The sequence below is a fragment of the Phaenicophaeus curvirostris genome, chromosome 2 (genome assembly GCF_032191515.1).
Source record: "Phaenicophaeus curvirostris isolate KB17595 chromosome 2, BPBGC_Pcur_1.0, whole genome shotgun sequence".
Classification (NCBI taxonomy): domain Eukaryota; kingdom Metazoa; phylum Chordata; class Aves; order Cuculiformes; family Cuculidae; genus Phaenicophaeus; species Phaenicophaeus curvirostris.
The window spans coordinates 110,722,809-110,742,057 of record NC_091393.1 but is presented as its reverse complement, the minus strand read 5'-3'; the positions used below and the strand labels follow the sequence as shown (position 1 = coordinate 110,742,057).

The window sequence follows — 19,249 nt, the reverse complement described above, 5'->3', positions numbered from 1 at the left end:
CTGAACATGAGGAAAAACATCTTTCCAGATGGACACTGGAACCAGCTGTCCAGAGAGGGTGAGGAGTCTCGTTCTCCAGAGAGATCCAAACCTGCCGGGACACGCTCCCGCGCAGCTGCTGGAGGTGACCCTGCTGTAGCAGGGGATTGGACTGGGTGAGCTCCAGAGCGCCCTGCCGATGCCCACTACGCTGGGATTCTGTGAAACCATTCTGTTCTTTAAAAACAGAGAACTTTCACTGCTTTAGGTTCTCTCTTATGCACCTCTTGCTGCTGACAAGGGGAGATTCAGGCATCTGGACTGCTCTCTCTTCTCTGCTCGAATGTTCCCATTGATTTTTATCTCCATTTACAGCCTATGTTGGTGACAGAAGGGACAGTTCCACTTATCTGAGGCTGAAAGTAGGCAGGATCTCTGAGGAATGCAACATGCAGTGCTTTACAGATGTCAGAGGCATTTTTTCTGAGAGCCAGAAGTGCCAGGGACTCTGGGGTACAGCATCCAGCTGCTGTGGTGCTCATCCCCAGCTTGGGCTGCCCAGGGCAGTAGCGGTGTTTAATTCTGAGTTCTGTGGCTGCAACGTTAGGAAGAGAAAACCATGGTGGGGCTTTCTTTCAGCTGGTTTTGCCACAGGAACAGAGATGGGAGCAGTTTTAGGGGTTTGTGTGAAGCGTTCCCAGGATTCTGACTCCACAGCTTGCTCTCTGTCTGTACCACGTGCGTGACAGCTGCTTTCATTTGGGGCTGTTAAGGGTGAAGAGGCTGCGGAGATCTTGTCTGTGGGGGACACGGGGTGTCTTTAGGGTATTAAATCTCTCCCCATTTGGAGAGTGATGGGGCACAGATATTGAAACAGGGGTAGTGATACCGGTAAGGTACCTTACGTCTGATGAAACACACCTAATACACTCGTTGCTTTTAAAACTAGCTTATTCCAGGAGCTCAATTTTTATTAATGTTATTAGATTATTTATTATTTTATATTGGCATCAGAATGAAGCTCATTTGTATTAAAAAAACCTGCTTTCGGCAACTGTTGTACCTGTTGCAATGAAACTTGACCTTGTTTGCACAGCCAGCCGTATCGGGGCTGCTGAGAGACGTGGCAGCTGGGTCTGGATGGGAGGAAGGAACAGCCAATGTAAAGGTTATTCCATAGTTACTCATCCCTTCACTATTCACAACTGAAGGCACTAGGGTTGATACCTGCCCTCCTAAATCACTGCCCTGATCATCTGGGTCACTACACTCCAGACAACAGAGGATATTTAGTTATTGTAGCGTAACTTGGAATAGAGACAAGGTGACTTAGCATAGACTGGTGAAGGGACTGGAGAGCAAGTCTTACGAGGAGTGGCTGAGGGAACTGGGGCTCTTTAGCCTGGAGAAGAGGAGGCTGAGAGGAGACCTTATCACCATCTTCAACTACCTGAAAGGAGGTTGTAGCGAGGTGGGTGTGGGTCTGGGTCTCTTCTCCCAAGTGACAGGTGATAGGATGAGAGGAAATAGATTCAAGTTGCACCAGGGGATGTTCAGGTTAGACATCAGGAAACATTTCTTCACCAAAATGGTTCTCAGACACTGGCAGAGGCTACCTGGGGCAGTGATTGAGTCGCCATCCCTGGAAGTATTTTAAAGATGGGTAGAGGAGGTGCTCAGGGATATGGTTTAGTAGTGGACAGGTGCAGTTGGATTTGATGATCTCAAAGGTCTTTTCCAACCAAGCCTTTCTATGATAGACACCAGATTTAACTGAGCCTTTTGGAATATTAATTTTTGCCCCTCTAGGATAGCTGACAGCACAGCACCAAGCCCATTCTTATAGACCCCTGCTATAGTCATTGGCAAGACTCACAGCTGCAGACGAAGGGCTGGTTTTCCCTCAGGTTTGCTCCTGTTGCTCAGTTACAGGCGGATACTAAAAATGTGATTGCTCTGAGAACAAGATAGGGCACAACTCAGAGTTGGTGTTTAAACTCCTGACAAGTCCCTCTGAAATATTCAGGTTTTTCTTCAGTGGAAGTGGGACAAGGGGATAAGCAGAGCTTAACAGAATTAAAGCAGTGTGTTCCCTGCAGCTTCAACCATTTATTGTGTTTACTGTTATCCTCTTAAACACCTCTTTTGTTTTCTGTTACTGTTTATCCATTCACGTGGACAGTTCTTCGCTCTGACTTAATTACTACTCTGAGTTAGTTAACTCCCATTGTTACAGAAAGTCTCACCAAACTTTTACTGGGAGGAATTATCAAATGGTTTTGCTGTTATTCCAGTGAAGCTTAGTGCTGCACCTGAACTGTGAGCATCGGCAGTATTCTTGGTGAAAACATTATTTAATAGGTCAAAAAATGTGCTTTTTATTTCCTTCTGCACAACAAATTATTTATGGCTTCTCTGAGAAATCGAAACATATCAGCAATCCAGAGGTTTATTTTGTTCTATCAAACAAACCTTCCACCACAAGCTTTCCTGCCTGTATTTCTACAAAGTTAAATCCTACCTTTCCCCTAAGGACCTCATAAAATGAGATGAGAATACTTGAGATCCTGTCATCTTCAGAAAATCCAACTTAAACATTCACAGGGAAAATCTCTGTCAAAGCTTACAGAATTCTGCTTTGCTGGCTGACCTCTTGTGTTATTTCAGATCCTGCTTCTTTTTGCATCGCTGGTATTGCTGTGCTCTTGCAGAGTTAGTGCAGGCTTGCACGGATCCTGACCTGTTCTGGGTTGCTGTGGTGTTCCCCCAAACACATCTCTGAGGTGCCTGGCGTGGTTAAGCAGAGGCTGAGTACCTGTTTGCCTGCTCCGTATGGGATCTCTGCCTGCTGACAAAACTGTAAAACCACAAATTGAGGGACTGAAATGTCAAGGCGAATTTGGAATTAGTGTGGGATTAAAGTTGTCAGTTTTTCTAGGGGACGATAATTTTGCTGTGCGAAGCCATTCATCTCCTGTCTCCCTGTGAGCATATGGATCGGAAGGGAAGAACTGGCCAAGAAGTAGTTGGATATCAGGGCTTATTGCATGTGGTCTATAAAGCTGTTTTGGATCTCTGTGCTTGACGTGTAGCATACAAACAGCTATCTCAGAGCATTTCTTTTTCTTTTCTTTTCTTTAATAAAAGGTCTGAGCACCTCCGATCTCCTGGCAAGCGGCCCTTCTCTTCCTCCGGGTCACTCTGCTTGGAACCTGACCTGGGTCATGAGAGACACATCCCCTTTCTTCTCCCACAGAGGACGACACCGTGAGTAGCATTTATGTTCTCTCTGAATGGCTGTAACTGACTGCCTCAGGATACTGGTGCGATACTGGAGCAAAGCAGTACAAGCCAGATGATTCATGATTAATTATCTGTACTGTCAGCACCCAAGGGCACTAATAATCCCTACTGCCCCTTGCTAGCCTGAGCTGGGGCCTTTCCCACCGTGCCTCTGGGCCCCAGAACCACATTTCAGCCCAGCTTGGGGCCAGGCTGACATCCTGATGTGACCATGGAGGCCGTCTCTGTGGAGATGCCTGGTGGCTGTGGCTGGTCCAGCCCTCCCTGTTCCCGGAAAACCAGGGTTCCAGGCTGTAGTGTCAGGGTGTTGTGTTGGAATACAATGATATTCTAAAGAGCTGTGTACCGAACTTATTTTTATTTGCCATCTCCTTTCATGACTCCCATCCCTTCCAAAGCTTGGGAACCTGTTTTCATCCGTTCTCTGGAATGACCTGTTTACTGCAGACCGCAGCCATTCTGCTGTGAAATACTATGGTGGCAGTTAGGGCCAGGCTGCACAAGGCAATATCTAATATGCAACCCAGAAAGTGACTGAAGTGGAATATATCTACTATATATCTACTACCAGTCTCCACGAGGGGAGATAAGGTGCCAAGAGGCTAATAAGATTTACTCACCCCAAGCCTGTAATTATCTGCTTGAGGGAAAAGTTTGACCTACCTGTATGAAGGAGTCCCATATTTCTTCAAATTTATGTTGCAGCCTCTTATGTGTGCAATATATATCCTTTCCACTGGCATACAATACCTGCTGCTAGCTGTTGCATCTGCTTGAACGATGAGGACACACCAATTTCATTTGAGAAGGAACAGTAGCACAATCTTTTTTCCCCCTCATTCGGCTTTCTCAGAAGTTGCAAGGATGATTTTTAATTTATCGTTTATTACTTTTTCCCAAACTCTTCCAGTTTCTCAGTAGTACCATTGTCAGGGAAGGCTTTGTTCTTAAAACCTAAAAGCATTGATTCCATCTGACAGCATCACATGGAGATAAATGTACTGCATCTGAGCAGAAATGATTTATTATGATTTTAGCTGGTTGCACAAGACCAAATTCTACCGTATTCCAACCGTCTGTTTTGCAAGGAAAGGCAGGAATTTGATGTTACACAAAATGCAATCTTTGCTCAGGAAAAGTCTAAACTGTGCTCTCCCTTGAGAGGTGTAATTCAGGACATGAATCCTGGAGCTAGCGTGGAATCTTGAAGAGGCACAGGAGTTGTTTGACTTTTGCTAGCTTTGCACCTTAAGTTTTCCAGCACCTCCTCTAAATTGAAGAGGTTGCAATGGCCCTCAGAGCTGCACACTTCACGCTGGAACACCCCATAGCATCACTGCATGCGCATTCTTCCTGTCACTTCAGATGTGCGGCGGGCTGGTGTGAGTGCAGGGAGCAGAGTCTGGGAGCACAGCCTGCGCCTAGGCGAGCAATTCTGAAAGCTTCTTTCTACTCCTCTGCATGCCTGCAGCTTTTTGGCACCTGGATATTTGTTAAAAAACGTGCCAGTATCCAGATTTCTGTCTAGAGCTGCTGTGAGGGTGACAGGGAAAGGGCCGTGCCTTTCGGCAGCTGGTCACTGGCTCTGGATCAGGCAGGGACCTTGCACAGCGGGGCAGAAGACAGGTAGACCATCCCAGCTCTAAGCAAGTAACCTTGTCCCAAACCACCCCTGCCTTCTGATTGAGTGGTTAATCCAAAATCACACAGTAAATTGTTAGCAGAAATAAAACCCAGCAGCCCTTCACTGCTGGAGTGTTTTCCTCTCCTGTCAGCAGCTTCCCTTGCTGCTCCCAGTGTGACTAAGATTACAGAGTTCTCTATAATAAACTTGTTTGAGAACTTTGTTTGCCTGTTTTTCTGATGGGACTCATCTAATTAACTGGCTGACACTGCTGGAGTGGGGCAATATTAGTTGTCTTATTTATTTTTCTTTCCCATGTTTTGCTGCTAGAGAAATCTCTCTGATTGAAGGGCTGAGGAAATTGTGGTGTAGGGTCCCTGATCCTCTGCTGATTCTCTGTTTCTGTGCTCAGAATCAGAAATCCTGCTGGATGGCCTGTAGTAGTGCTGGCAGGAATAGTGCTTGATGATGGCTTTGGAACTGTATGCAGCAATCCCAAAAGATAATCACTGGCACAACAGAATACTTGAATGATACATTCACCAGACTTTTTCTGTTTTGTCTAGAAGTTTCCAGATTGGTCTCCATCCATGCATTGATTCATCATCCTTCACCTCAGAGATGCAAAATCCACCTGCCTTTCAGAAAATAAAGAATTTTAAAAAGCACATGAAGTCAAAATTAGCTGGGAATTCAGCCTGCAGGGCAGGAGAAGCCTTTGCATCTCCCTTTTTTGTGTTCTCTTTTGTTCTCAGGGAAATACATGCAGACTGTTTCCTGCGGTTAGAAGAAACTCTCAATGCATTCTGTGTGTGTGTGGACTTAGGGTAGTGCATTCATGTCCCATTTACAGCACTGATGGAACTCGTCTGAAGGCGTACATGATTAATGGCCTCCAGCCATATTTTTCATTTCTTGTCCTGGTTGGTTGAGTATTAATTTTCTCTTCTGTATGAGCATTGTATAAGAAATCAATTGTCTGCTGCGTAAGATCCACTGAGCTGCTGTAATGGGGGTTCCAGGCGGTGGGAGCCCCTTAAGGCCTGGAAGTTCTCATGCAGTTACCACACCTGGCTCTACCCCAACATCCTCATCCCATCTGGCAACGCTGAGCCTGGAACATGGTCCTGGCATGGTACAGTGGCAACTGTGGGAAGCAGTGCCAACCGGGAAAAGATCTAATGCAATTCATCCCATCTCAATTCTGATTTCATAGAATCATAGGATAGTTTGGGTTGGAAGGGACCTGAAAGATCATCCAGTTGCAACCCCCCTGCCATGGGCAGGGACACCTCCCACTAGAGCAGGCTGCCCAAGGCCCCATCCAACCTGGCCTTGAACACCTCCAGGGATGGGGCCATGGCATCCCTGGGCAACATCTTCTAGTGCCTCACCACTCTCATGGTGAAGAAGTTCCTCCTTATGTCTAGTCTAAATCTGCCCCTCTCCAGTTTATACCCATTGCTCCTAGTCCTATCACTACAAGCCTTTGTAAAATGTCCCTCCCCAGCTTTCTTGTAGGTCTCCTTCAGGTACTGGAATGTCGCTGTAATGTCTCCCTGGAGCTTTCTTTTCTCCAGGCTGAACAACCCCAGCCTGTCCTTGTATGGAAGGTGCTCCAGCCTTCTGATCAACTTTGTAGCCTCCTCTGGATCCATTCCAACAGCTCCATATCCTTCTTATGTTGAGGATCCCAGAACTGGGCATGATACTCCAGATGAGGTGTTTCACAAGAGTAAGGGGCACAAGGGTTGCGTGTTGGACCTTTTGGGAAATGGGAGGCTTCCGCTTTGTAACTTCTCTTCTGCTGTCGCACTGTCTGTGCATCTCTCTGCCAGATCCTTTGGTCTCAGCTGAGCTCCTTGGCTGCTCTGAGCCAGCTTTGTGCAATACAGAAGTACCTCTCCCAGGCTGTGTCAGGCTCCTGCAATAGAGTTTACAGGGGGGTTGCCTCACTAAAGCTTAGGAAATAGTGATGATTTGGATTCCAAACTTACCTGGGACTAGAACTCAGGGGAAATAGCAGATTTGGCTACCAAATGACTGTTGTGCATAAAAATGCCTGCAGAGGTGAGTTCAGCAGAGGAGGAGCACAAACCTTCAGGAGTGCATAATTATTCACAGCTTTGATTTAATAGGTACTAAAAGCTCAGTCCAAAGCATGGCCTCTATTAAGAACTTATTAATAATTTCACTCAACTCTACATCTTCAGAAAACTAATTTCGCAGGGTGGATGTTCACACTTTCTGATGGAATGTTGTCATGGCAAGTTCCTCGTTTCCTAAACTGGGTTTGCTAAACAATAGAAATATGTTGGGCTAATTTTACTGTGGAAGAAGTTGGGGTCATTATCCCTGTGTATTTGGTGCTCAGTGGCATGGCAGCTGCTCATCGAGGTGTCAGGTTATTGATTTTTTTCTCTGGTAGGTTGTGTGCAACTTGCTGAATTCTATGCACTTGTGCTTGGATTCAAAATGCCATTTTGTTCATGTGAGCTGGGTACCAGAGGGGCACTGCTGACACAAAACTCAGTGGGTCTGAACACCAAACACAAGGGGAGATGGTGAGAAAGGGGGCACCAGCCAGCTGAATTCATGCTACAGTTAGGTTCCCATGACCACTTGTTTTATAAATCTGCAGCAAATCAAACTAATACATTTTCAGAATGATAAAGCTTGGCTTAGCGTGGCATAGTGAGATGCATGGGTGTGAACTAATAGTTGTAAGTTCTTGTTCGAAACGTGAGATAAAGTCAGGAGAGGAATGAGAAGAACAATACTTTATCCCAGAGGAAAAATCAATCAGTGCTTTCTTAGTGAAGATATTGCAAAAGTGATTTACTATCTGAATTGAAACACATCTTTTTTGTGATCTTAGAAGCACTCAAACATAGTTTTGGAAAGTGTTACGAATATAGCAGGGAGGGACTTCAATTAACAGTGGTTACTCACACCAGCTTAACCGACTTGCTCCATATGAAACAGCAGATGCTGTGTCCCCATACATACACGTGAGAATTGGTGTTTAACAGTTAGACAGTGTTTGTGTCATGTGCTGAAATCCAGGGTGAGGAAAAACCGCAAAAAAAAAAGCAGCATATGCCTAGCTAAACCAAAGGCTGGGCTAAGCAAGAAGGAAGAAAAAAAATCTTATTATGGAGAAATTTGTACTTTCTTTCAAGTTATTCTTTTCCTTGCAGCCTCTTTCATCTGCAGATAATCTGCTGATGACAGCCAACATTTTTTCAATAATAAATAACACGCAGTAGGACAATGAACGCCATTCCTCCCTGTCTCTCAGGCACTCATTTTCTCCAGAGATCCCAGACCTCACGCAAGAGGCCCCTCAGATGAGCTGTCAGGATGTGACAGCTTGCCCAGCCACTGTTTCAGCACAACCAGAGATGTTTCCCAGCAGTTGCTGTCAGTTGGGAGCATAGTCTCCCAGCCAGTGCTCCATTAGAAATGCACTTTCGTTGGCTGGTTTTGCTGTGGGCGTGGGAGGTGGATGAATGTTTCTTAGGTGGAGGGCGAGCTCTGTCACTGCTGAGAGTAGGAGAATGTGTATGGGAGCTCTTAGAATCATAGAATGCTTTGGGTTGTAAGGAACCTTAAAGGCCACCCAGTCCAAGCCCCCTGGAGGAGCAAGGACATCTTTAACTCAATCAGGTTGCTCAAAGCCTCATCCAACCTGACACTGAACACCTCCAGGAATGGGGCATCCATGACTTCTCTGGGAAACCTGGGCCAGTGCCTCACCACCCTCATCATGAAGAATTTTTAATGCCTAATCTATATATTCCCCCTTCCAGTTTAAAGCCACTCCCCCTCATCCTATCTCTGCACTCGCTGATCAAGAGCCCCTCCCAGCTTTCCTGTAGCCCCTTTCAGTACTGGAAGGCTGCTGTAAGGTCTCACCAAAGCCTTCTCTTCTTCAGGCTTGACAACCCCAACTCTTTTAGCCTGTCCTCGTAGCAGAGGTGCTCCACCCCTCAGATCATCTTTGTGACCTCCTCTGGACCCATTCCAACAGTTCCATGTCCTTCTTGTGTAGGAGATTTCAGAACTGGACACAATACTTCAGGTGGGGTCTCAAGAGAGTGGAGTGGAGGGAGACAATCACCTCCCTCACCCTGCTGACCACACTTCTTTTGGTGCAACCTGGGATACAGATGGTCTTTTGGGCTGCGAGCACACATTGCTGGCACATGTCGAACTTCTCATCCACCAGCACCCCAAGTCCTTCTCCCTAGAGCTGCTTGCCACCCCTTCACCCCCAGCCTGTCCTGAAACCACAGGCTAGCAGCCCCTCCCGAGGGAAACTGGGCTGTCCTCTCCCAGGAGAAGCCTCCCTGCACACTTGAGAGCTGGGAGGCAGCAGGGAGATGCAGCAGTGGGACACAGACAGGGCGCTCCCTGAAGAGATGAGGGCTCAGAGGTCTGTGCCCTAACCAAGTCCCGTGCTGAGGGTGAGGGCAGTGCCAACTGGGGCTCTGGGTGCAGGGCATGCAGCGAGGGGCTGCAGTGCAAAAGGGGGGTGCAGGGTGGTAAGCTTGACTGAGTAGGTTTAATTAACACAAGGTTCCTGATGAATGCTGGGTCTCAGGTCAGGAAGAGGCTTAGGGTGGTGCCTGGCTGTGCTCCCCACTGCTGCTTTTGGGCCGGGTGGCATGGACTCACAGCTGTGCTGTGCTACAAAGTGTGTGTGGCTCCATGAGTGCCTTCCAGTTCCTCACCTCGCAGCTCCCAGCAGGTCAAGGAAGATTATTCTGCCCCTGTACTTGGCACTGGTGAGACCGCACCTTGAATCCTGTGTTCAGTTCTGGGCCCCTCACCACAAGAAGGATGTTGAGGCTCTGGAGTGTGTCTAGAGAAGAGCAACAAAGCTGGTGAAGGGGTTGGAGAACAAGTCTTGGAGGAACAGCTGAGAGAGCTGGGGTTGTTTAGCCTTGAGAAGAGAAGGCTGAGGAGAGACCTTATTGCTCTCTACAACTACCTGAAAGGTAGGGATGGCAGTGGCATCAAGCTCTGCCAGTGGAGGTTCAGACTAGATATCAGGAAAAAAAATTTCACAGAACCGGTCACTGGGCACTGGCAGAGGCTGCCCAGGGAGGTGGTTGAGTCACCATCTCTGGAGGTGTTTAAAAGATGGGCGAATGAGGTGCTCAGGAGTATGGTTTAGTAATGGACAGGTACGGTTGGACTCATTGATCTCAAAGGTCTTTTGCAATCAAGTGATTCAATTATTCTAAGATTCTCTCAGTGCCAGTGGGGTAGTGCTTCCAAGGGCCTGGTGGTACTTGGTGTGCTGCTTTCCCCAGGGTCCTCCTGGATGCTGAGCCCGCAGCTGGAGAGCATGGGCTCTCCTATTTACACTCCATTTTCAGGGAGCAATAGTTCCCACTACAGGCTTCCTTGTCTCACTGCTCACACGTACCCTGTCTTGGCGGGCAGAAATCCAGAAGGGTCTGATAAGGCCATTGAAACCCTCAGAATGAATGCCCTGTGCCCTTTTCTACACAGAAGGAGTGGGGCAGGCGTTAGGAAGTGGCTCTGTTCCTTGCATTAATAACTGGAAAATCAATTTGTCATTTCCCTGTCATAAATTAAAAGCTTATATGCCTTATAACATGAGTATAATAGAGGTTAGTGGGTATTGATGGAGGTCTCGGAGCTCAGTCAGCAGAGCACATCTCTACTATACAATTTAAATTATGTCTCTTCCGTAAGGAATATCTGCCAATATTTGTATGAAAAAGACATCCTGCGCAGAAGTATTTTATCTGTTTCTACACTGCTGCTGCGATTGTTGCCGCAGAAAGAGGTCTGTTCTCTTGGGAGGCTGTAGTCATGTTCTGGGCAGCTTAAGTAACCTCTGCATGGTGCGTTTGCATCTGTAGGTGTAGCACAAATTAGTCATATTCAGACTGATGAGATGTCAGTGTACATCTCTGAGCTGGTCCTTCTGAGGACAGAGAACCTCTGCCCATGCTCTGCACTTGCAGTGAGGTGAGAACGCAACCACTGCTTTCCTGCAGGGTTAACAGCTGAGAGGGGGTTGTAGAGTAGAGGAGCAGTAGCAAGGGGCTTTCAAGTCAGGCGCAGGCAGAACTAGAAGGGAACAGCAATCTAAAAGGAAGTTACCTGCTGGTGAGGTTTTTGCAGTTTGAAGGAGGTTAGAACAAATAAACTCAGTCTGTTGTGGGGAGCTGAAGAAAGGATAGTCAGAATAGCTTCATAAAAAGAATAGGCTCGTTATGTTTCTCGGTCAAGTAGGTTATTTTTATTCTAAATAAGGCTTGTTTCTGTGATGTGCCGTTACACAAATGATCCGAGATGATCCAAAGAGCGAATGATCCATAATCTGACCTGCAGCGATGTAAAATTCCCGCAGATTAGTATGTTTTGGTGTATTATTTATAGCACTATTTTAAGTCATTTGTTGCTTGGGAAACACTAATCAGTTTAATGGAAACAGATGTAGTTGCCAGATATTTTAGTTGTTTGGGCACAAGTTATTGCTGTTAGTTACGTCGACTAAAACTGAATAATGTTAGGCATTCACACGACTCTTAACATCACTAGACATACACAGTTTCCACTGTCTTTTCCATCAGATGGTGGCTTCATTTCAGTCTAGGATTGGTATCTGGTGCTTTCTTACACATCAGAAACTGACGGGTTTGATGTCTGTAGCTTTTCTTACACAAGTGTTTACTTCAGTTTGAATTAAACATTTTTGTTTCACTTTAAAGGTATAATGACAATGTAATAGACTTGTAATGAATTAGCTGTCCTCTAGCATCCAGTGATTGCAGATGCCAAAGGTTGTTGAGCAAGGGGAGGGATTCAATATATTTATATATTTTGCAATTTGCTGTGACTGAAATTCCAGTAGAGCCTTTAGGATCTATAATGTCAATGTAGCTGTGTCATAAATGCATACACTCTTTGTGGTATGTCTTTAAAAAACCCGCCAAAGATCACCCCCCACCCCCTTTAATGACTAGGCACACAATTCAAATCCTAAAGCTCTGTATTATATTGGTAGTTGGTTTAAAAAATAATCACTGAAAGTTGTGTTAGATTTAATTGCCTTTCCTGCAGCATTTGCTGTTCTTCAGAAAAGGGCAGAATGGCTTTTATTTGGCTTTCAAAGGCACGTGGCCACTTCTTTATGTGCTTGGCTGAGCAAGAAAATGATAAACTTGGTGTTGTGTTCAAATATATTAAAGGAAAAGTAAGAAAGGAAAGAGGAAGACCTTTATCAAGCAGAGGTATAAAAAATGGCAGGTGATTTGTGGCAGCAATTCAAATGTTTTGCAAGTTCTATACTTGCAAATGAGGTTTATATGGTCTTGTACCACCCCACCCCCCTTCCTCTCTCTCCCTCTCCACAAGAGGAGCTTCAGTGAAAAAAAATGTAGGTATTGTGTAAAATTCTTCTTTTATTGAGTGTATGATGTCCATAGTGAAAGGCATTGTGGAAGAAGGAAAGCCTGAGGGTAGGAGTTGATGTTGAGCTTGGAAGGCTGGGTGCTGTTTACATAGGCTTTGCTGTGTGACATCAGATTGTGTTTCTTTGTCACTGTTTCTTTGTAGGAATAAATAACAGCACTGAAATCTGTGTCCGATAAGGGATTCATTTAAATAAGGGCCTGTGAAGAGTTCAAGTGTTCTGTTAAAGATGTGAGTCTGTTTTCCTTAGATTACAGATGCTCTCAGACGTATGAGCCAAGTGCTCTCCTCCATTTTCAAGGAATGAAATGTCGTAAAGGCCATTCAGCTTGATCACAACGGGTGTGTTCGATCATGCCTGCTTCTCTGTAAGCTGTTCATGGCAAGGGAAAGAAAACATGTGCCTCTTGCCTTTTTTCCTTTGCTTTCCCCCTTCAGGGAGAGGCTCTAGTTGTCTGCAGGGCTCGTAACACTGAATATGATGGCTGTTATTTAATCCCATACCCCAATTAAGTTATCCCAGCTGTGGGTTAAGGGCTCCACAACCAATTGATGGCTCTGTTTTGAGGAGAGGTTCTGGAAAGTGAGCTGGCTGTTGAGTACTGGTAGACTCCTTAGTCAGCATCAGGGGTGGGGACCGGAGGGGAAAACAGGAGTGCCTTGGTGGATCTCCATGAAGGGATTCTCTGCTTGGGGGGCAAGGGAGTGCAAAGGCTTCTATTCCCAGCAGCTGGGTGGGAGAGGAGTGAAAGCAAGCAGGGACAGGTGGAAAGCTCATGAAAATGAGGCCGATGGGGGAAAGAAGCCCACAAAGGATGAAGTAGTTTATTTGAAATGATTGCTTTTGCCACGTGTTGTCCTTGGCCCAGGTTTTCCCTTCCACCATCCTGTGAGTTCCCTCAAAAAAACTCCTTGCATGAACTCTGTTTACCCCCATCACACACCACCTTTTTTTTGACGATACCTTGAAGTGTCTTAGCCAGTGTCTGGTTGCTCTTTTGTCCATTTGGGACTTCAATACAAAGTTTAATAGACTTTTAAACCTTAAAGGGTTAAAAAACTGCTGGATTTGTTTTTCTTTAAAGAAAGAACATCTAAGGCACTAGAGATAAGTGGTCTGAGGTTTGAGTATGATATTGCAGAATAAATAGTATAGCACGAATATATCCACTGTTCCTTGCTGCCTAAATTGAAGTGTGCTTCATGTATCATGAAATTTATATTGATAACAGAGGCCGGAAGAGGGTAGCAACTTGTGCATTCAAATTTAAGGTATTACATAGAATACTTATTACTGCTGCCTGTGTTGTCTATGGATTCCTTACATTATGTGGTTTCCATGGTGTTGCGAAGCATTCAAAATGCTGAGTGAATGATAAAACACCTGATTAAGAAAATCAAATATAAACTGGAAAAATACACTGCTCCTTCCAGCTCGTCACTGAAAAGGCAAATTAACTGGGAAAAGTATAGTGAGAGGCCAACAGTATTAACCTTCAGATTAGAAAATGTTGTATCACCAGGAGAAGAGGCTGAACTGCATAAATCTGTGCACCCTAAGAAGAAATTAGATGTTTAATAGGGAATGTAATTGAAGTTTTAAAAAATGAGTTAATTTGACTAACGTCAGTTCAGGTTTTGTCCCACTTGTGTGGCTCTGGCAGGGCAGCAGGCAGTGCAGGGAACCCCAAAGAGAATCTGTAGTCTTGTTGGGCTTCTTCAAATGGATCTGTCCTTTTAAGGAACATTGGGTTAGCTCAGAAATAGTTGCTTTCTGTTACTGAATAGCGTGTTGAGTGCTGACTATGGTGACAAATGCAAATGTATGCAGGGCATTCCAGAAAATCGGACCGTCTTGGCAATTAAAAGTAAAATGCATGCAGGTTGTCTCTGCCTGTGGTGTTAAGCAGCTTGAATGATGGGGTGGCAGTGAATTGAACTCTGGGGACTGAATCATTGCTGCACCAGCAGGGTAATTGGTTTCTGAAAGAGAACCATGTCCAAAAGAATCCTCTGTGTCAGAGGCAGATGCTGGCTGTACCACAGATCAGGCTTCTGCTGCCTCAATGAAGTGTTTCAGCCCCAGGGGTCGGCAGGTTCTTCCAGGTACTGTCCTTGTGGCTGCTGGCGTGTGCCCAGGGTATGGTACCAGCTTTGCAGGGCCCTGTGCTTGCCAGGATGAAAAGTGACTATGAAGCCTTTGCACTGTAATGATCAAATGGTTGAATGTGAACCAGCATTCCAGGGAGACTGGCTTTCTGTCTAGGTGATGCCCTTTTTTTAAGCCTCTGCTGCCCTTTGATCTGTCCTGAAGGGCTTTGATCTGTCTTCTTGGCCTTCCTCTTGATTTGCCGCTGCCTCCAAAAGGAGCCTCACTATGTAGTCCATTTTGGATGCACTCTTGTTGTCTGTTTATTGGCTTCCTCCATATCTTTCTACCTCATTACGGAGTAAAGTAAGCCCTGACTTACTAAAATATAAACTGTGTGTGTATAAACACCTTCCAGCCTAGAGGAAGCTGGATTTAGTTAACCCAGTATATTCTATGTCTGTTTTCTTTTTCTAGTATTTGACTGTGATTTTGAATCTCCTTGTGAGCTGGAATATTCCCTTTCTTCAAAAGATCAGGAACCTCCTGACAATGCCTGGCTCAGAGTGAACGCAGAGGAGATTTCACGGCTTAACATCGCGGATGGACCAGAGAGAGATCACTCTGAAAATAGCCCTGCAGGTAAGAGGAATACAGCTGTGTGATGCCTTCAGTGTGGTGGTTTGAAAAACAAAACACCTCTAGCACCCCCAAAAACCCTGAGCCCCAGCCAAACAAACATGTTCTCTTAAATACTTAATACAGCTATAATGCTTTTGCTGCAGCAGGTGATGAACACAGTGTCACAAACAAAAGGAGACATTCTGCGCATGAAGGATCTGCTTTTGTCTAAAGATAACCTGGATCCTACACATGGAGAGCAAAATATCCAATACAGCGTTGAGTAACATCTGAGTCAGACTGGCCCATGCCCCAGATGGTGTTTGGGTGAAAACGGTACTGTGGTGCCTGTGTTTAAGGTCATTCTGTGGTTCAGGAGATGATAAAACCGAATCTGGTTTACCTCTGCTCTTGGTGCTGTTTACTGCTTGCTTATTTGCAGACAGTTTTAGGCAATAACCTTGTGTCCAGGGCTTAGGTTTTCTGTTTGCTGAGAAAACAAAAGATAGGGTTTGCCCTTAATATTTGAAAAAGGTTCCTGTATCTAAAAAGAACTAGGAAGCATGAAAAGAGGGGAGCGCAATGGACTTTTCTCCTACCTTGGAAGAAATTGGGCTTGTTGGAATTATTTTCCCTGCTCGTGATTGTGTCTATGAACAGCAGCATTTTTCATTAAGGTTGTAAGTGCTAAGAAGATTTTAGGTGTGTTTGTGCTCTTCTGATTATTCCCACTGTTAGTGCTACCTGCTTGAAACCTCTCTCTGTAGGGGTCAGGTGACGGTGGTGAGAATGGAGCTACGGAATGGGAAAGGAGTGTTAGGGCTGTGAGCTTTATCCAGGCAAGGAGAGTACAGAATGAAGAGATGTAGAAGAGGGCAAGAACGAATATCAAGGATACAGACCAGTTTCTGTACTAGGAAAAACTAAACAGACAAAACATCTTTACTCCATCTGCAGTGACAGGACTTGGAGGTCTGTAAAAATCCACCTTGGAGAACAATTTAAAGCAGGCAGGAGGTTAATGGGTGCCGAGTGCAGAACAAGCGAGAGGAGATATTTTTCATGTAGGACCTGAATAAACTGTGGTAATAAGCTGAATGAAATAACATTACGGAGACTAACAGTATGCTTAGGATTAAAGACAGATGAGATGACTTCTTGCTGAATGCGTTGCTCACTATTATTTAGTTCGGAAGCCTGCTTGTAGACCTCGACTCAAGGAGCTCCATCACAGAAAGCTGCAAGTGAAGGGCTCTTTCCTTGGTGCCAGTCTCAGAGGTGGCTTTGATTGCAGACCTGCAGCCTGACTGCATGTAGAAGCTGTTCAGTTCAGGCAGGTAGTGAGGAGGAGTTTCAGTGCTGCTTTTGTTCACGTTCTTTAATTCTGCTTTCTCATCCGTGCCCATAGCATGGCACTTTTCCCTAGACAGTCATTATAAATTAACTTCCAGGGCCCATTGCTTGAGCATTGATTCATCAACAGACCAAGTCGAGGTGGTAGGAGCTGTCATGTGGGAAGCAGATGGACTGCATTTGTGATGCATGCAAATACCTCCTGATTTTCCCATCAGAGAGCATAGATGTGCATCCTGAATTTCTTGCTGCAAAGATACAGGCAAGTGGAAGCCTGAGGTAAATCTGGATGTCTGCTGCAGAGATGGGGCTTTCCTTTTTCTTAAAATCTCCTGCCAGCTGCCTGCTGCTGCTGAAACATAGAAATCAAAACCCACTTGTGGTGAATTGAGAAAAGTAGCTGTCACTTTCCTGGGGTGGGGAACAGGATGAAGAAAACCTGTGAGGAAACAAATGTGCTCTTCCAGGTGCAGGGCCTGACTGGGTCACTGGGGTGCTGCTTGTGGTCTGTGGGTGTTTCTTTCAGGTTCTTTTTGGTGAAATTGAAGGTCTTAAAGGGGGCTTATAAGAAGGATGGGGAAAAACTTTTTAACAGGGCTTGTAACAATAGGACAAAAGGTAATGGTTTTAAATAAGAATAGAAGTTTAGACTAGATCTTAGGAAGACATGTTTTACTGTGAGGGTGGTAAGGCACTGGCACAGGTTGTCCAGAGAGGTGGTGGATGCCCCATCCCTGCAAACATTCAAGGTCAGTTTGCATGGGGCTTTGAGGAACCTGATCCAGTTGAAGATGTCCCTGCTTACTGCAGGGAGAGTGGAACTGGATGATCTTTAAGGTTCCTTCCAACCCAAACCGTCCTATGCTTCTATGAAGTTACACCTCTGTCTGTATTCAGGCAGCTTTATGTGTCTGTCAGAGCAGAAAGAGGGGAGACTGCTGGCTGGCTCCGTAGCTCCGAAATGAGGGTAATATTGGTTGATGATTTCCAGTTGCCTGCTGGGATAAAATTCCATTTCTAAGTCCAAAGCTTTGGGTTTTCCTTCCTTTGTCAGGAAGTACTGTCAGTTTAGGCTGAAGCTTGTGTTCTGCTGCTTTATCCCATTCTGAGGGGCAGGTACCCCGTGTCACATTGAATGGATTCAGATGTGTGGGATGGCAGGGGAAGGTGTTTGTGGTGTTCTCTTTGCGTGTTGTTGGTTTTTACATTATTGGGCTTATAGGATGTAGTCAGTGGTAATTTTCTCTTGAGCCCCCGGCAAAGCCGTAGGTCTGCAGCTCATAAATGGCAGTAACTCTGGTGCGTGCACACTCATTTGAAAATCAACACTTGGAGCTAGTATCTCTATATTTTAAATCACTTTAATTACAGCTGCTTGGCACAGATAGTTGTGTGGTCTGTTTCAATCCAAAATAATTAAGCACAGTAATTCCAACCCCCACTGTTTCCTGCAAATTGTACTTCCAATTATCTCAATCTCATTTCACCTCCTTCGCAGACAGTAGTGCCCAGAGATAAACAGATAGCGTAACTAGATTTTGGGGTGGTTTAGCTCATCGTCGTCACTCAGCTATCAAGTCCTGTCAAGACGCTGATAGAGACAAATGCCCTGGGTATGATTCATTCTGCTTCAGAGCAGGTTCAGTAAATGATTTGGTAGGAAATCGTTGGTAGGATCTCCCACAGAGAGGCATTGGAAGAACTCATGTATTTTTGTCCCTGTCCCCACAGCATGATGCAGCTCAGTCTCGTAGAATTGGAACAAATCAGCATGGATCGAGGTACCTGGAGGAAGAGCTGGTTTCAGGTGTCTCAGCATTGAGTTACAATCGCATCCAAGTGCTCTGCTCACTTGACATATTCATCGTATGGTGTCACACAAATCATTAATGTTCTGAATAAGGATGGATGGTGAAGTGGCAAAGGTTGATATTAAATTATTCAAGGTGAAAGGCTGGAGGTCTGCTTGCAAGGAATTGAAAAAGGATGCTTAACTGGATAATAGTGGCTGGTGAAAGACAGTGTAGGTTATTTGAATTGAGGCAGTGGATTTGACATTTACAGGGACAGATTCTGAGCTGGTTGTAATTATTTAGGCTGATTTCGGGGTAAGAGTAGAGCTAGGAGAACATAACTCAGTAGCAGTCACAAAGTAAATGTGATTTTGGGACTTACTGGGAAGGGTGTAGAAAATAGGAATGACGTGCTGCAGTGTAAATGTGTGGGGCAGCTGTATCAAGAATAGCATTCTGTTCTGGTTCCCATGCATCAGAAATCATCAATACAGCTAGGAAAGATATTAGAAGACGGGAAACAACGATGATCTGAAATCTGTAATGGTAGTCTTTTAGGTACACTTCATCACAGCTACACTGCCTGTAAGAGAGATCTGAAGGACTACATGACAGAGCTTTTTAGAAATCAGTGTTCTGGGAAATGTTTGTAAAAGATATATAAAGGCTTATAAACTCTTAAGTCTTTGTACAGCACTGAAAGGATGAGTACAGAAGGAATATTAGTTATTTCTTCTTATACAGAATTGCAGAGCATCAGATGAAATTAGTAGATGTCAGGTTCTAAAGGAAAAGAGATCCCTCAGTATGTAACAAACAGTGAAGCTGTGGAACCTTTTCCCACATGGAATGTCAGTGCTAAAACCTTTTGCAGAAGTGCAAACAGACCGAGTGTGTGTGGCAAAGAAAACTGGTTACAGCTATTAAGTTCTCCAGACTGGTTCTTCTGGCTCAGTACCTCCTTGAGTAGCAGATCCCTGCAGGGCAGGGGTGGGGAAGTGCAGCCATGGGCTCTCCCTGTTCATATAT

The 19,249-nt window shown here is 45.2% G+C and overlaps 1 protein-coding gene across 2 annotated transcripts in view; it reads left to right on the top strand.

The window, feature by feature from the left end:
• The window catches only part of ALK (ALK receptor tyrosine kinase), a 299,880-nt gene that overhangs the window by 78,620 nt on the left and 202,011 nt on the right, over window positions 1–19,249 (top strand). For both annotated transcript variants that reach the window (XM_069850441.1, XM_069850440.1), the window contains exons 2-3: window positions 3,127–3,246; window positions 14,931–15,095. In XM_069850441.1, coding sequence (XP_069706542.1) covers window positions 3,127–3,246; window positions 14,931–15,095 — 285 coding nt within the window. The remainder of the gene's footprint in view (window positions 1–3,126; window positions 3,247–14,930; window positions 15,096–19,249) is intronic.